Source organism: Diuraphis noxia, unplaced genomic scaffold, assembly GCF_037042655.1.
Source record: "Diuraphis noxia isolate RWA-SAM2 unplaced genomic scaffold, SU_Dnox_SAM2 contig0005, whole genome shotgun sequence".
Classification (NCBI taxonomy): domain Eukaryota; kingdom Metazoa; phylum Arthropoda; class Insecta; order Hemiptera; family Aphididae; genus Diuraphis; species Diuraphis noxia.
The window spans coordinates 35,263,119-35,278,660 of NW_028301715.1; the positions used below are offsets into that span (position 1 = coordinate 35,263,119).

The window sequence follows — 15,542 nt, forward strand, 5'->3', positions numbered from 1 at the left end:
AAATTATGATAAATAAAAATATGTAAATTAACAATATGCAAAAAACAATTTTAATTAAACGTGTTTGTGTTTTTCGAATGGAAACTAGTGATTTTTACTGGAGTCTTTTCTCACGAACATCGTTCATATTATGTATAATATATTTAATATAAGTATATATGGATATATTCATTAAATTATTTGCACCGCTCAAAAAGTGTAATTCTTATTAATATCATATCAAAGTAAATTTGTCATTCTCTATACCGACTTATTATATTGGTGATAATTTGTTATAAATATAATTTTTTCAGCCACCGGATACCTACATGAAACCAATCGTTAAAACAGCGTTGGACTCAGCATCCGCAATGAGGCTCACATTTCCGGTGTCGGATAAATTAGGCGCCGAGGTTCACCTGACGTGTCTATCCACAATACCCGGGTTTATCAATCATAAGGCTGACTACCACGATTACGCCGATTACAGGACGACCTCGATCATAGGTAATAACTGTATAAAAATATATAATTATACTTCATGGATTATACACAAATGGATAGTCCTTCTGTATAGGACTACATTTGTAAAGTATATACTACAGCATACGAAACGTAGTGTATCCGAACAGAACAATGCATACCATCTCACTGGTTTGCAGTGGTTACCTTTTTTAGAAGTTAATGATAGTGTTTGGTGATGATGTAGGCGGTTATTTATAAATGATAGTAATAATTTACTTATAAGAATATTTAATGGTAAAAAAATTGTAACTGCTAATCGTAACTAATGGCTTTGTGACCGATGTTAATAAAGATCAATAAAAAATGTTATGTTATTTTAATAATAATAATATGGTAATTTTAAATTCATTAAATTCAATAGTTTAGAATCAATATTTTTTTGGTGTATTTAGAAGGTATAATTATTCTTATCTGATCATTTTTCGTTTGATATTGATTACTGACAATCATATTTCAATAACCACCGCATGTTACTTCGTGGTAACTTCATGCTCTCTATTAGAACTCACATAATATTTATAGCAAGGCCCATCCATTTATTTCTTACATCTACGAATATAATAATGTAATTTTTGTTATTTAGTTCTAAACAGAGTGTGTGTGTGTGAGAGAGAGAAAGAGAGACTCACGCACACGTGCACAGATAAATTCGTCTAGCACCATCTGCCGGCATGTTGATTCCGACGGTATTTTACGTTTACATTATATGCATTAATAATATATTATTATTGTGTTATAAATTATAAATTATTATCATATTATTTAGTAGGTATATCATATATGTTTAAATAATTGAGTGTGAACCCGTGCAACTAGAGCACTGCAGAGTTCATATGAAACTCTACGTAAACTTTATGCCGTCTCTTGCGACGTTAGACGAGTTGATGATGGCAATTCTTATACAATAAACTCGCCATGGCCTTTAAGGGAACGTGTGCTCCCCATAGAAAACTTACTTGGGGGCACAAACTAACCTCACCCCTACAGATTACACCCCCATAACCCCACAAACACACACACACACACACACAAACGCGCAAAATGACGACACCAAAGTTCCCCTAGCCTTGTTAGAGATTTCGTAACGACTAACAAGTAACAACCGACTGATTACCAACATCACCGTTGAACGAGATTAATTATTACTGAACCATAGTCCTCCGGTAATTTCTTCGATGTTCGCGTTTCATCGTAACCGTTAAATATTACACCTCCACATCCCACCCCATCTCACCACGCAACGTCGACCGCAATTAGCCGGTTTTGTATGCATACTTAGTGAATTTTAATACATATCACAATATAGTTGTTGGTTACCCCAACTGCAATAATATTATTGAAAAAATAATTTCTGCATAAATCCTCTGAATTTGATTATTTATGCGATACGAATATAATTTATTCGTATTACAGTTTCTCCGAAGTTTTAAGTAAGTATTTAAAAAATATGACGTAAATATCAGTATAGTGTTATTGAAACAGCAAAATAAGTTTAACGTATTTTATTTTTAGCAGTATAATTATAATCTCTACACACTAAATCCAGTAATATATATATACCTATAAAATATACAATGGACTATAATAATATAATATAGATTACTTATTATGCGTTTGTAAAGTAAATAAGAGAGATTTATTTTCTTTAACTTATTAAGGATTTCGATGTCGAGTTTCTGATTTAAATTATCATAGAATCATAGAAACAATGTTATAAAAAAAAATCCATTAACTGTATTAAATAAATACCAAAATCAATTGTTGAACGTTCCTCAAATACACTATTCCGTGTATTTTGTCATATAAAGTCCAAACACTATTTTCAGCTGTTATTTTTCAGAATACTTAACTTAGTAAGTTTCAATGAACAAAAATTATTTGAAATTGGAAAATTTGAAAAAAAATAATCAAACTCATTTAGAACCATAAAATAAAAATTTATCAATCAAATAATCATTAGTTGAATGACCATTTTATTTCTGAAAACCAATTATTTTAATAAACTAGAACGTACAACTGATTATTATTTTAATGCTTTGTTAAAAATAATTTATTTTAATATCTTTTATATCTTTTAAAAAAAAATTATTAGTAATGAGAAAATGTAATTCGTCATTCAATTTTTTTTCTTTCTATTTATTCGAAATAACATATGTTTCTGTTTCTAGTGTTTCTGCACATCATAAATATAACAATAAATTGTATCATTTTCAACACTAATATAATAGTGTTTTAGTAATTTATTGGTAATACCTAAGTAGTTTTATCGATCCTTATATTGGTCGTAGTTTTTGATATGTTACAAGATAGTTTATAATAAAATAAAAATTGATCGTATTTTATTCAATATAAGATTTTTTTTTTAATTATTTACCGATATTTATTACCATTTATTATAACGTATTTCTAATTTAAATATTGCTGACCTCATTTTGTACTGATAACCTAACCTTTTATAATAATTACTTAAAAATATATTGATTGTAAGACTAATTATTTCTGATTGAGAATTAAATTCTGTTGATTATACATTATACATTAGAAACTTAAGAACTATAATTAAATAGTATTAATTTATAAATAAATAATAATTAAAAATATTAATTAAGAACACATTATATTGTTTAACTTACTGTTAAAAAAATATACACTTTTTTTGGTATTTAATACATAAAATATTAAGAGAATAATAATAATTATTATTATTATAGAATATATAATACACCTCTGTTTCAGCTCTTTTGTTATTTATATTAACTAGAATATTATCTTTGTCAAATGTAGTTTTTTACTAAACACATTGTGTAGATCTCAACCCCAACCTGTGGACCTGACTGTTATAATAAATAAATTAAAATCAGAAAACCCTGGTAGTATAAGAGGGGAAGAGGTTAGGTACCTCGGTATTGTTTTGATTTTGGGTCGTTTAGTTGCGAAAGTTTATGCTCAAGAGAATGAAATGAATCATTTATTAATGTACGCAGCAGGTCATCAGGATATAAGTGAAATACTGAATAAACCTGAATATAAACGCGAAAAATTACTGAGCTGCAAATGAAAATAAAATAACGAAAAATATATAGTTATTTGTTCATACTTCATATGTATACGTAACTATAATACAATATGAAATCGGTTAATCGGTCAAGCTTGATTTGTTCAGTTTTATTATTTTCATTCTATTTCTGTTTTTAATCAAATATAACGCTCTCGTATCTACAACATCAGTTTTTGGGGATTATATTGGTAGTTACCTTATTTTACCAAAACAATTATCATACGTTTTGATATTTGCTTTCACACAATGATAGTTATTCCATAACGGGTATATAATTTTTTAACTGGGCATCCATCGTATACCCCCCCCCCCTAAAAAAAAATTATATATAATCTGGTTGTGTTGAGGGCACATAAAGAATGGATAAATATTGTGGTCCAGACACCTATACGATAAATACTGTGGGTGTCAAATAATGAAAAGGCGTGCCCTTAAAATCGTAATAGTTAACTACCTACTCAATAGTTTCCTAGGTGGTGTTTTGTTCAAAAATAATACATTTTAAACTATTATACAAAATGACAAAATAAAACATGCTCATCTCAACTATTTTCTTTGATAATGAATCTTCTCAAACCTCAAACTTAATTTTTGAATTATTAAGTATAATTATCAAGGACTATTTTATTTTAAATAATTTGTATACAATTTAAGGAGTATTCGATGGTAATTCATATGTTTTTAAAATGAAAGCAATCGTTTTTCCTGTAAATTATTAAATATATGGTTTTTGTTTTTGGAAATTTTGATATGCATAAATCAAAATTCATATGAGTAGTTTCTAAATTATTATTTATTTAAATATGTTATCATATAAATATGACAGTAAAGATAAGTACATTATATTGTTTTTCAGACAATATGAATTTATGTAACACGACATCTGACAGGAAAAGACGAGTTTTTAAAAAATACACGTTATCTGATATCTGAATAATGCATAGTGACAGACATATTATGATACACAATCAATTTTAAATAATTTATATAAAATTGTTATGAATGAAGAATACTATAATAAGCCGTAGTTTAATATTTTTAGAACTTTACAGAAACTACGATGGTAAAAATAGAATTTTACAATAAAATATAGCAACATATTTGACTGTATAAAATCATCTAATTATAATACGTGTCGATCGAACAATGGATACGTTTTTACGTCATTTACGAAAATATTTATGTACCGTTATTGAATAAAAATGCACTGTTATTAAACTTGGATTGATCATAATAGCGGGTGTCTCTATATTTAAAAAAAAACAATGATAAATCATTACATGCGAGAAACGGTTCTGAGTGGAGCTTGGTATAACCAAAAGTGGAGAACATTTGTCTAAAACAGGTGCTTGCTTTATTTTATCAATATTTTTTTTACGAAAAACATTAGAAAATTCGAAAAATTACCTTTTAAAGTACCATCTGTGTTCAATATTCAATCTCGATAGAAACTGTATGAAACATTTTGAGCTTATTTTACCATTCCAAATATAAACGAACATTTTCTAAAAAAAAAACTATTGAAAAACCAATACGTTTTTCACTCCTCAGTATCTAATAAACAAAATTTTGAATATTCTAACAATGTTAATTAAAACATGATATTACATTATATAACGATACTAGTGAAACAACAGTCAGATAAAAACATAATTGCATTTATTTTAAAAGCATTATCCAAAGTGAAAATATAAATCTTTTTTTTAAAATTACCTATCAAGACTTCAAAAGCGAGATATTTTTTTGATAGTTCACTTAATTTATAATAAATTTATTACTAAAATTTAGAACAATTAAATTAATTGTAATTAGTTAACTATATATGTGGTTATTTATTACCACATTGTTTAAAAAAATAGTTTACCTTTATAATTCTTAATATGTTTAACTTTAAATGTTTTACAACAGTTAAATTATATAACCACAAAGAAAGACAGAACATTTGATAAATCCTGCATCGAATTCCATTATTTTAAGTGTATTATTTGGTATTGTTTTTCGTTGGTTCCAGGCGCGGCGTTTAGGGAGGGGGGGAGAGCATAGGAGCCATAGCCCATCCCTAGACATCAAACTACGTATAAATAATAATTTTTTTCAGAAATCTGTATAAAAGTTCTAAGAATTATAATCACGGCCTCTGTAGGGTGTAGTCGATTTGCATCGATGAAGAAAAGAAATTTAGATTTTGTATTGTAGACGACTAATATAAATTTGTATATGTTAATTAACCATTTAAATTTTTTAATATAAATATTTATTTTACATTTTTACCTTCATACCTACCTATTACATGTTTTTTCCTCTGTATGTTAAAAATTAGTATCATTTTTGGACCCAATGGATATTGCCCCCCCCCCCCCCCCAAGAAGACGAATCAAATCCGCCACTGGTTGGTTCTAATGTTGTATTTATATACGGCACAGTATGCTTTGCAGTTAATTAATGTTAATATAACACCACAAGATGTACAATTAAGATTTCTGGAGCCGTTTTAATATTTTTTCAAATTTATATTTATATTTATGTTACTATAAATAAATGTTTGTTTTGAATAACTGCATGTCAATTGTTATATTTAGAAATCTGAATCACTTTATTTTTGCCAATGATAACCCACTCCCCGTGTAGTTGTAGGTTTGTTATCATTTAAATTAATCTACATTAGTCAATTTTGGAGGGTCACATTTAAAAAATAGAAGTTTGAATATTTTTAAGTATAGATATTTAAAAAGTTCTAAAATCAGATTTTGAATGATTAGATAATTGATGAAAAAAAGAAAGGTGATCACGCTTGGCGGATCATCCTGAACATAAATGTTTTAAATTATAATGTAACACTCAAAAGTCAAAACTGCTTGGAAATTTAAAATGATTTATTTTTCAACAATATATAAGTATAAGTGTTGAGTGAACAATAGCACGTTTGCAACAATAAAGATTTCCACAAAATGCTTGATTGGAGTTAATGTACAGAAAGGAGAATAATATAAAGCTGAAAAATGAAACTTAGTTGAAATAATAATACAGAAGGTATATTTAACGTAAATATTAAATAGGAATTGGTGATCGTAATACTGTACTTGCGTGACGTCTGGCTGATATAATATAATTACAATTATTTAAACACAAAATTTGAACCCAGACAAACGTAGTTCATAGTGAGCGTATAATCGAAAATAATATGCTTATGACATATTAGAATTATATTTATTTTGTCGGTGAATCCTTAAGTAGTCTTTTTACGTTTGATTCATTCCGTAAGTAATTTTTTTCTGCAGTCCCTAAATCGTCTTACAGACACATCATGTAAGTCGTCCAGTCGTGTTGAAAAATACTTTCAATGAATACTGCAATATGCAAAATATTATTGTACATCAATTTAGGCGCGTAATCATTTTCCCACATCATGAACAATACAATTTGTTAGAGTATCAGTATAATTTATATTTATATATATACAGGGTGTCCCGCAGAGATCTGACATTATGACAAATGAAATAACATTTGTTATAATCAATATTTTTTAAAAATTTCTTTTAAATATAATAGACACTTGCGCTAAATTTTTAGAATACATTTTTTATTTTTTATTTTTTAATACTGAAAATAAAAAATTTAAAAATTGATAAAGTTTTTCTTCGAAACATTCAATATAGGCAATTTGTAAATTTGATTTTCAGAAAAATGTATATGGTAAAAACACTTATTTAAGTTATTTAAGTAAAAAGGCTGATTTTTTACAATTTTTTTAAATATCAATATTTTCGTTGGGTAAATTATAGTGCCTAATTTATAGTTTATACATCACATATTATTAAAATAAATACAATTAAAAAAATAATTAGATTTTAACATGCACGTATTTAAAAATGTTCTTATAAAATATTTTTAAAAAACTTTATCATTATTTGAAATTACAAGGTTTCTAACATAAACTAGATCGTAATTTACTTAACGAAAATATTGATATTTAAAAAAATTGTAAAAAATCAGCCATTTGACTTAAATAAGGGTTTTTACCATATAAATTTTTCTAAAAATCAGATTTACAAATTGGCTATAATGAATATTTCGAAAAAAATTTTTATCCATTTTTAAGTTTTTTATTTTTAGTATTAAAAAATAAAAAATGTAGCGCAAGTGTCTATGAATTATATTTAAAAGAAATTTTTAAAAAATATTGATTAGAACAAAAGTTATTTCATTTGTCATACCTAATGTCAGATCTCTGCGTGACACCCTGTATATATAATATATATGTATGCAGAAAGGCATTGAATTTTAAAGGGTTGGGCTAACAATTTTAACATCAATGTGAACCGTGGAGGCTTCGATCTCATACAACTCTAAACGCAGTCTGCAGTTCTTGAGGGTGGCTAATAAAGCACTTAGGGGCTTATCTTAGGGTAGGGGGAATTTCCACCTATGATAATATCTCCATCTTGCATAAGGCATACACGGTGCGACGCATAACAGTAAGGGACGGGTGTTTATCATAATTCACTCACTATATAGGTACGTACTGTGTGTGATATTATACTCGTATGCGACATAACATTTATTACAGCAATTTGGACCGTTTAAAGTGTGACAAACGCTTAGAAAATTATAGGTACAATTATATTATTAAAATAACACAGAATAACGAGCAGACGGTATTATAACAATAGTCTCGAGTAAGTTTATATAAATAAACCAAAGTCAAATAAATTCTCCACGAATTTAGCCGGTACATTAAATAAACGTTATGAATCGTAATCCTGCAGCGGTGCAAAGTGTTCGTAATGTTCGTATATTGTTATTGTAACCGTAACATTCATTCTCGTACACTGTACACATAATATAATATTATTATTATATGACCATATAGATTCTTGTGGCAACTCGGGACGTGAACACTGAGCATCGTATCAGTGGCGTAATTATAATTTGGTTTGGAGAGGGAGGATTATATGTTTTTAGCAAAGTGAGTAAGCCTCGTTCAGTAATTTACCTCACCAAATATAAAATTTCAGCGGTAAAATAAAAAATGGGGGGGTCTATCCCACTCATACTCCCTTAATTACGCTCCTGCATCATATGAAAACATACGGTATCGTGTTTATCGACGACATATTATACCAAGTACATCGAGTACTATTATATTATAATATAGTGGTCGATGCATTTTGAAATCGATCTACTACTTCTGCTAAGGGTGTTCAACGTAACGTCTATTTTTATTTTTATTTTTATGTTTTTTACCTGACGCCCACCGTGGGTACAGTTTTAAGGTGAATAATGTTTAAAAATCGTAAAGCCCGCGAAGGGACGGAACGCAGCCATATTTAAGTAGACTCGAAGCACACTGCTAGAGCGTATATGCACTATACTTATATCACAGAACAATATAGAAGCGACACTCTGCAATCCCCACCTGCTTGGTGGTCGATCTCTGGTGGTTTAGTGTTGAAGTTGTAAATGATTACCTGGTGGTTTAGAAGTGTTGTTATGAACGATTTTTTTTTTGAGATAAACGGTTTGTTGTTTGTTTACGTTTTTGACTAAACGGCTTACGGGCTACGGCTTTACTACAACATTTAACTTATAATTTTTCGCTAAACACGTTCAGTAATTTTTTTTGTTTTAATTATTGTTAGTAATTATAATTATAAATAATAATTAAAACAATCATGGTTATGACGTGTGCTGCATCGTTTTGTTCCATTACTATAATATTATATTATTATAAAACATTGCACACAGGCACAAAAATGAAAAAAAACATGTTTGACGATATAATATAATTTATTAAAGCATAATAATAAATAATAAATTATGGAATTAATAAAATTTCTGTGTTATCATAATGGTATCAAGTATCAACTATCAATTATTGAAATATCTGATATGAGCCGTCAGCTGATTCTCATAACTAACAAAATGGCAGTACCCATGAGCTCAAGGCCATGTCCCCACTTTTTTCAATTCACATTGGGATTTGGGAGAGTGTCGTAGGCCTGCTTATATATAGTAGTACTATATGTTATGGCCATATATTATTATAGTCGCATATTATTATTATATCGTCTGCAGAAAACACACACTGCACGGGCGTGGGTGGTGACGTAAACACACACACACACATGTACATACAACACCTACACGTAAAATAATATAATAAAGGCGAGGCTTATCCCGTCGTCATCGTCGTCTTCGACTGCGAATAGTGCAAGTGTGTGCATAGGATATGTACGATTTGTTGTCATAGTAACCACGCGATACCGACTCGTGGTATATTATACACCTATATCTATAATATTATTATATAAATCTATATACGTGGTGAATGTGTATACCTATCGTATATGTATAATAATATGTACCTATATGCAATGTTTGTGTGTGTGTATGGGCGTGCGTGCGCACTTTAGGGCCAACACGTTACATTAATTGTTTTGTTTTCAGTGAGCGTGGCAGCCAAATCTGAGCCAGTGACTGCGGGATGCGAAAAAGAATTTATTAGCATCGTCGTCGTTGCGGTGACTGCAGCCGCCGCCGTTGCGTTTCAGACGTAATTTACGAGACAGGTCTGTACATTTATACTACTACTCAGCCTCGACGTTTGTTGCCGTTTTGTATATACATACGTATTTTTTTTCTCTTTTTCTCGCCTCGACCTTGTTCGGCATTTCGCTCTCCAAACACCGCGTGCCGGATAAACGGTCCGACGACAGAAAGACGAAAAAAATAACCATAACTTCAGACCTTAAGTCGATGCGACCGCCATCTCGTTTGGTTCTATATTAGTCGTCCTATGTACACCGACGCCGAAGTCGTCAGTACGCCCCACCTGTTCCACAAACACGAACCCGTCATCACGAACATCCCTCACGATACTAAACCGCCATCGCGTCCATCATCATTTCATAATTAAACTTTTTTATTATTATTATTAAAAATTCCAAATATTATAGTACATCAGCGTGAAAAAGTCCGTCTGGTCATTTTTAAGTAATACCCTACTAAATAATAATAATATATACCGTTTCTGATAAAATTATTTCGTGGATAAGTATTTACTATAACTGTGCAGATAAACGATGACGCAGTGCCTCACTAAACTTGCAGTTTTATCATACATAATACGATATCGCAATCGTTTTTACACACACATTCATTTCATGAATTCAACTGCAACGTTCGAATGATAAATTCAACTCATTTTTTTTTTCATTACACTCATTTTTAACAAACATTAGCGAAATAACCATTAGAACAAACACACCGTTCGTAATGAATTTAAAACTCGTGTATCGCCGTAACTCGGATGAATTGCAACGGCTAAAACAGCGATAAATTATCCGCAGAAATGTTGCAAACTATATGGTGTTGTATGTATACGTACGCGTACCTCTCTATATATTGCACGTCGTATTATAAAAAAGAAAAAAAAAGAATGCATTACTATCGCACGGAAACCGCGAAAACGATGACCGTGATGGTATACCATGGTCGTATACGAGTATTATTTGCACCGTAACTTCCGCCGGACCACGTCGTTATGATATCCTCTCTTTTTCCGTTCGCCGAAAAACGCGTGTAAAAATAACCACCGGGTTTCTATATTATATTAATATATAATAATAATATATACTGTAGCATGTATACTCGCACGTTGAAATACGATTTTAATAAATAATTTATTCGCTTGCGTAACTACAAAAATGGGTAGGCGCACACCTTCCGTCGCGTCTATTCAAACAGCTGTATATATTCAAATTTAAAAGTTCAAGCCAAAACTTTTAAATCTTTAATATTCTTTTTGGTACCGATAATACGCTTATGTATGTTATCTGCGTTGATGATCACTGACTATATTATGAATATACACTGAAACTAACCAAAAACACAAACAATAATTTTTTATAGTTTATTATTTTTTCTGTTCACCCCCCCCCCCCCCCCGCATCTCGCGAATCCGATATCATGATGGCTACCCTACTGCGATGTGCGATATCATAAAACTTAACGCAACTTGCAATCGACTTTGTAAACTGAGATCGACCAAAAAAAAATGTCCTCATATAATTTCTAATGTTCGAGTTTGTGGCGCCCGTAAAACTTTAACTGCAATTATTTTACATAATATACGCCTAACGTGTGCCAGAAAAAGGTCTCGGGCGGTTTTTGATCGAATCTAAATGATGACACGGTGGCGGCGCTCTCGCGAGTGCAAATAAGCGTATACATCATTAAATGGAGCGCATGCAGCCGCAATCCTGCACTAGAATCCCGATATTTATTTTTTTGCCGTTGAGTGTTAATTTTCCGGGAAGTATTTTAATTTATAATTGAATGCAAACATTTTTGTGTACGACGACTATAGTTGAGAATTATTGATACCTTGCAACTACACCCGAGACGGTGTGGAGTGCATGCGTTATTCGAAAAGGGTTAAATTATGTTGACCTGCAAGATAAACCGATGACGATATAACTTTGCGTATAGTTGGGTATATTATTGTTTTTGTTGCTTTTGTCCAGAGAGGTCAGCCGCCTTAATTAAAACACAAAAAGAGAGCGAGTGAAAATTAGGTACCCTGCACCTGCCTTTCTTATACAACCATTACCAAAATGCGCGACTATATTGCTCTTTTAATTAATAGTAATTCAAATAAATATTGATGTTTGCGTATTAGAATTTCTAAACGACTTACAACAATCAACGTGAATTAATATATGTTATGTTAATATTATAATCTGACGCCGTTTATATTGAAATATACATAATACGCCCGCGCTTAAAATCCTGCCACTCATAATAATTGTATATTATGTGTTTCAGATTCTCAAACAACGTTTCGACGGCGTGTGTGTGCGCGCGATTGTGTATAAAATTCACAATTCAATGTATAAATAGTTAGTTTATACATTATTTTAGGTAGTCATACATTTTACGTATATATAAATATTAAATTGTTTATTTAATGAAAAATTATTCATGCGAACGGTCGCGCGGTTACCTTTAGAATCATGTTCGCTAAGATTATTTAACTGTTATAACACGCGTTGTGGTGACCCACTGCAGACTTGAACAGTACATTAAGTTCTATAATTGTATAGGAAATGTCATAATAATTTGACTGTCGGTGTGTATATCTATCTTGAATTTTTTAATTAAAAATTTCCCCCTTCTTTAATGTTTTAATGAAAAATAACTTTTTGATTAGAAATGATTATTGATTACACACATTAAATATCGATAATGAATGACTTATGAACTAATAGTTTCACGAGTTACTTAATTAATGATTATAAACTAGTCAACTAGGTAAACATGCTATATATATTAAATATTATTATAACATCGGTTAATCACTTATCAATTGGATACCTGTTGGTTATAATTTATTTCATTAATTATTTATAGGTATTCGATGTAATAAACCAACTTTGGAAATGTTATATTGATGACTATCGACTTTTAAATATAATAAGAAATTTCTTTTAGTTTGTATTTTTCAGATAAATGTTTTATTTATTTCAAGAAAATACATTTCATAGTTTAATTTTATGAAATTTTAAAACCCTAAATATAATGTATACTGATGACTTTAGATCTATTTCATCCAACATCTGGTCGGTATTATACTATTATCCCTGGTTTGAATCCCAGGCGGTTATATATTTTAATGAGTTTTTAAAAAATATTCGTGTCAATAATATTCTAATAATAAAGCATACAATTATTGATCATTAAAAACGTTTTTAACATGTCGAAATCTTCTATCTGCAGTGTGTCATCATAACATGTAGGTAGTCGTGACTATCTACATGTTTAAGGATGGTCATTTTTTATTTTAATAAATGTTTTTTTTTTTTTTTTTTACTAAAATATTTTGTAAATAAATAAACTAATTATAGATATAAATTTTAAATTCCTAATGATTGAGATTATAAATTTAACGAAATCAACGCTTCTGAAATAATTATTTCCCTATTAATTAAAATCGTATATTTGATTTTTTCGACCTTAAGTGAATTAATAACATCATAAACGACATGCTATATGAGTATATTATAAAGAAAACTATACTTGCTTGTTTAAGCACAAATCGACCGTTAATTTACAGTTGAAATACATAATTTAATTCTATGGGAGGTTGTTTTTATTAAGTATTTACTGCATCGCTCCAAAATAAAAATGCATTAACTTCGTGTTAAATAATATTACCAAATAATATTATAATTTACGAGGTATTATTTTTGAAAATCACAACTGAATATTTTGTTCCCGTTATTTATTACTATTATTGATACACGTTCACAATCAAAATGACAATACTCTAATATTGAATTAAATCTTATTGCGTAAATAGAATAAAAAAGTTTTTAAAATCAATCGGTATTACAAACTGTTTGACTCTAAATATAATACTATCTCTTTAATTTTCTAGGTAATTTTTTATTATTATTTATTATTAAAATAAGATAATGCTGTCAATTATAATATGCGCATACAAATCGCCTTTTTCGAATGGTTACTGCGAAATTTACCCTTTTTATGCTATACCTCCACCTATAGTAATATATTATTACTATGCTATAAATTATTTTGCTATATAATATGTATTTAGATAAATATTATTATTGTTTTTTACTTTTATTGTAAAAAGTTTAATTATTATTATTTATTACTTACTGTCTTGAAAATGTACATAGATATAAATAATAGGTATAATGTTATTATTGGAAAAAAAAATGTATTTAACAAATGTTTAAGATATTGTTACTCCGAATGATACTACTTTATTTCTTTTAACTGTAGTATTTGTTTTAACCGAAAAAACAAGCTGGAGTTTCAACATAATATTCTAATAATATATAAAACGATATACGATGTATTAACCATAATATACTAATAATTATTTTTAAGCTCTTTAATTAATCAAATAAATCCTTTCAAACGGTGGGTACTAAACAAAATTATTGTTTTCACTAATACATTTGTAATAGTGATCACTAATCAATATTGAGAATGAGTTCTTTTTTTCACAAAGGCGGAGAAATATCTCGGGACCGCGTACGAATTTGATCGTTTTTATTTCATGATATGAACATTATCTTATATTGAACTTTCTTTTTAATAATTATAATCAAAAAGTTGCATTTTGTCACGTAAAAACCATTTTTATTTTTATTTGATTCTTTTAATTTAATTTCGTCGCTTGAAAATAATAACTATTATAATGACTATTGTATTTTGTAGTTTGTAAAAATAATCTAATCAAACCATAATATTATATTATTTTATTAATAAAAAGATTACTCGAGTATGTTAACAGTGAATTATATTAAAAAATAGTTTATTATTATATTTATAATAATAAATCACCACAAATAGTCCACGATACTAAACCTCTTCACGTGATTTTAGTCGAAGAACAGTGATCGTGAGCGTGACGCGTGTAACTCAAGTGGCAAGTGCTAAAACTGTGTTTATTCCGCATCGTAATGTCATCATATTTTGGTGCATTATACCTTGTTATGTTACCTACGTATATTGTGTACACATCAGTTGTATTAACTCGTATTATTGTATGTTTATTAAAAATAAATTTTAAATTAAAATATTTTATTCTTATAACCTTACCATCCTTCAAAAAATCATTATCACGTCAAATACTTGATAATACAATACAGTCGTTTAAATAATTAGTTGTTTGAAAAAATATTCAATATTCATTGATACTATTGTTTGACAATTTAGGCTTTTAGTAATCATCATAATTATTATTTTATCATTTTCTTTATGTTTAACCATTTATTATAGTATGTCGTACGATATAAATATTTTAAATATGTTATGTTTTTGAGTTTGTATAGTCGTATATTATTACAAATCTGTGACTAAATGCAGTACATGACTAGAAAATGTAGGGGTGTAGAGCATAATATAATCGATAAGTACTTAATGATTCTGATCTATAAAACTATAC

At 29.0% G+C, this 15,542-nt stretch overlaps 1 protein-coding gene across 2 annotated transcripts in view; it reads left to right on the top strand.

Annotated features, from left to right (window-relative positions):
- Positions 1–15,176, top strand: part of LOC107166716 (cell adhesion molecule 2-like) — a 132,563-nt gene extending 117,387 nt beyond the window's left edge. For both annotated transcript variants that reach the window (XM_089229213.1, XM_089229212.1), the window contains 3 exons: positions 294–486; positions 10,010–10,131; positions 12,389–15,176. In XM_089229213.1, coding sequence (XP_089085339.1) covers positions 294–486; positions 10,010–10,119 — 303 coding nt within the window. In that variant the 3' untranslated portion in view covers positions 10,120–10,131; positions 12,389–15,176. The remainder of the gene's footprint in view (positions 1–293; positions 487–10,009; positions 10,132–12,388) is intronic.
- The last annotated feature ends 366 nt before the right edge of the window (positions 15,177–15,542 follow it).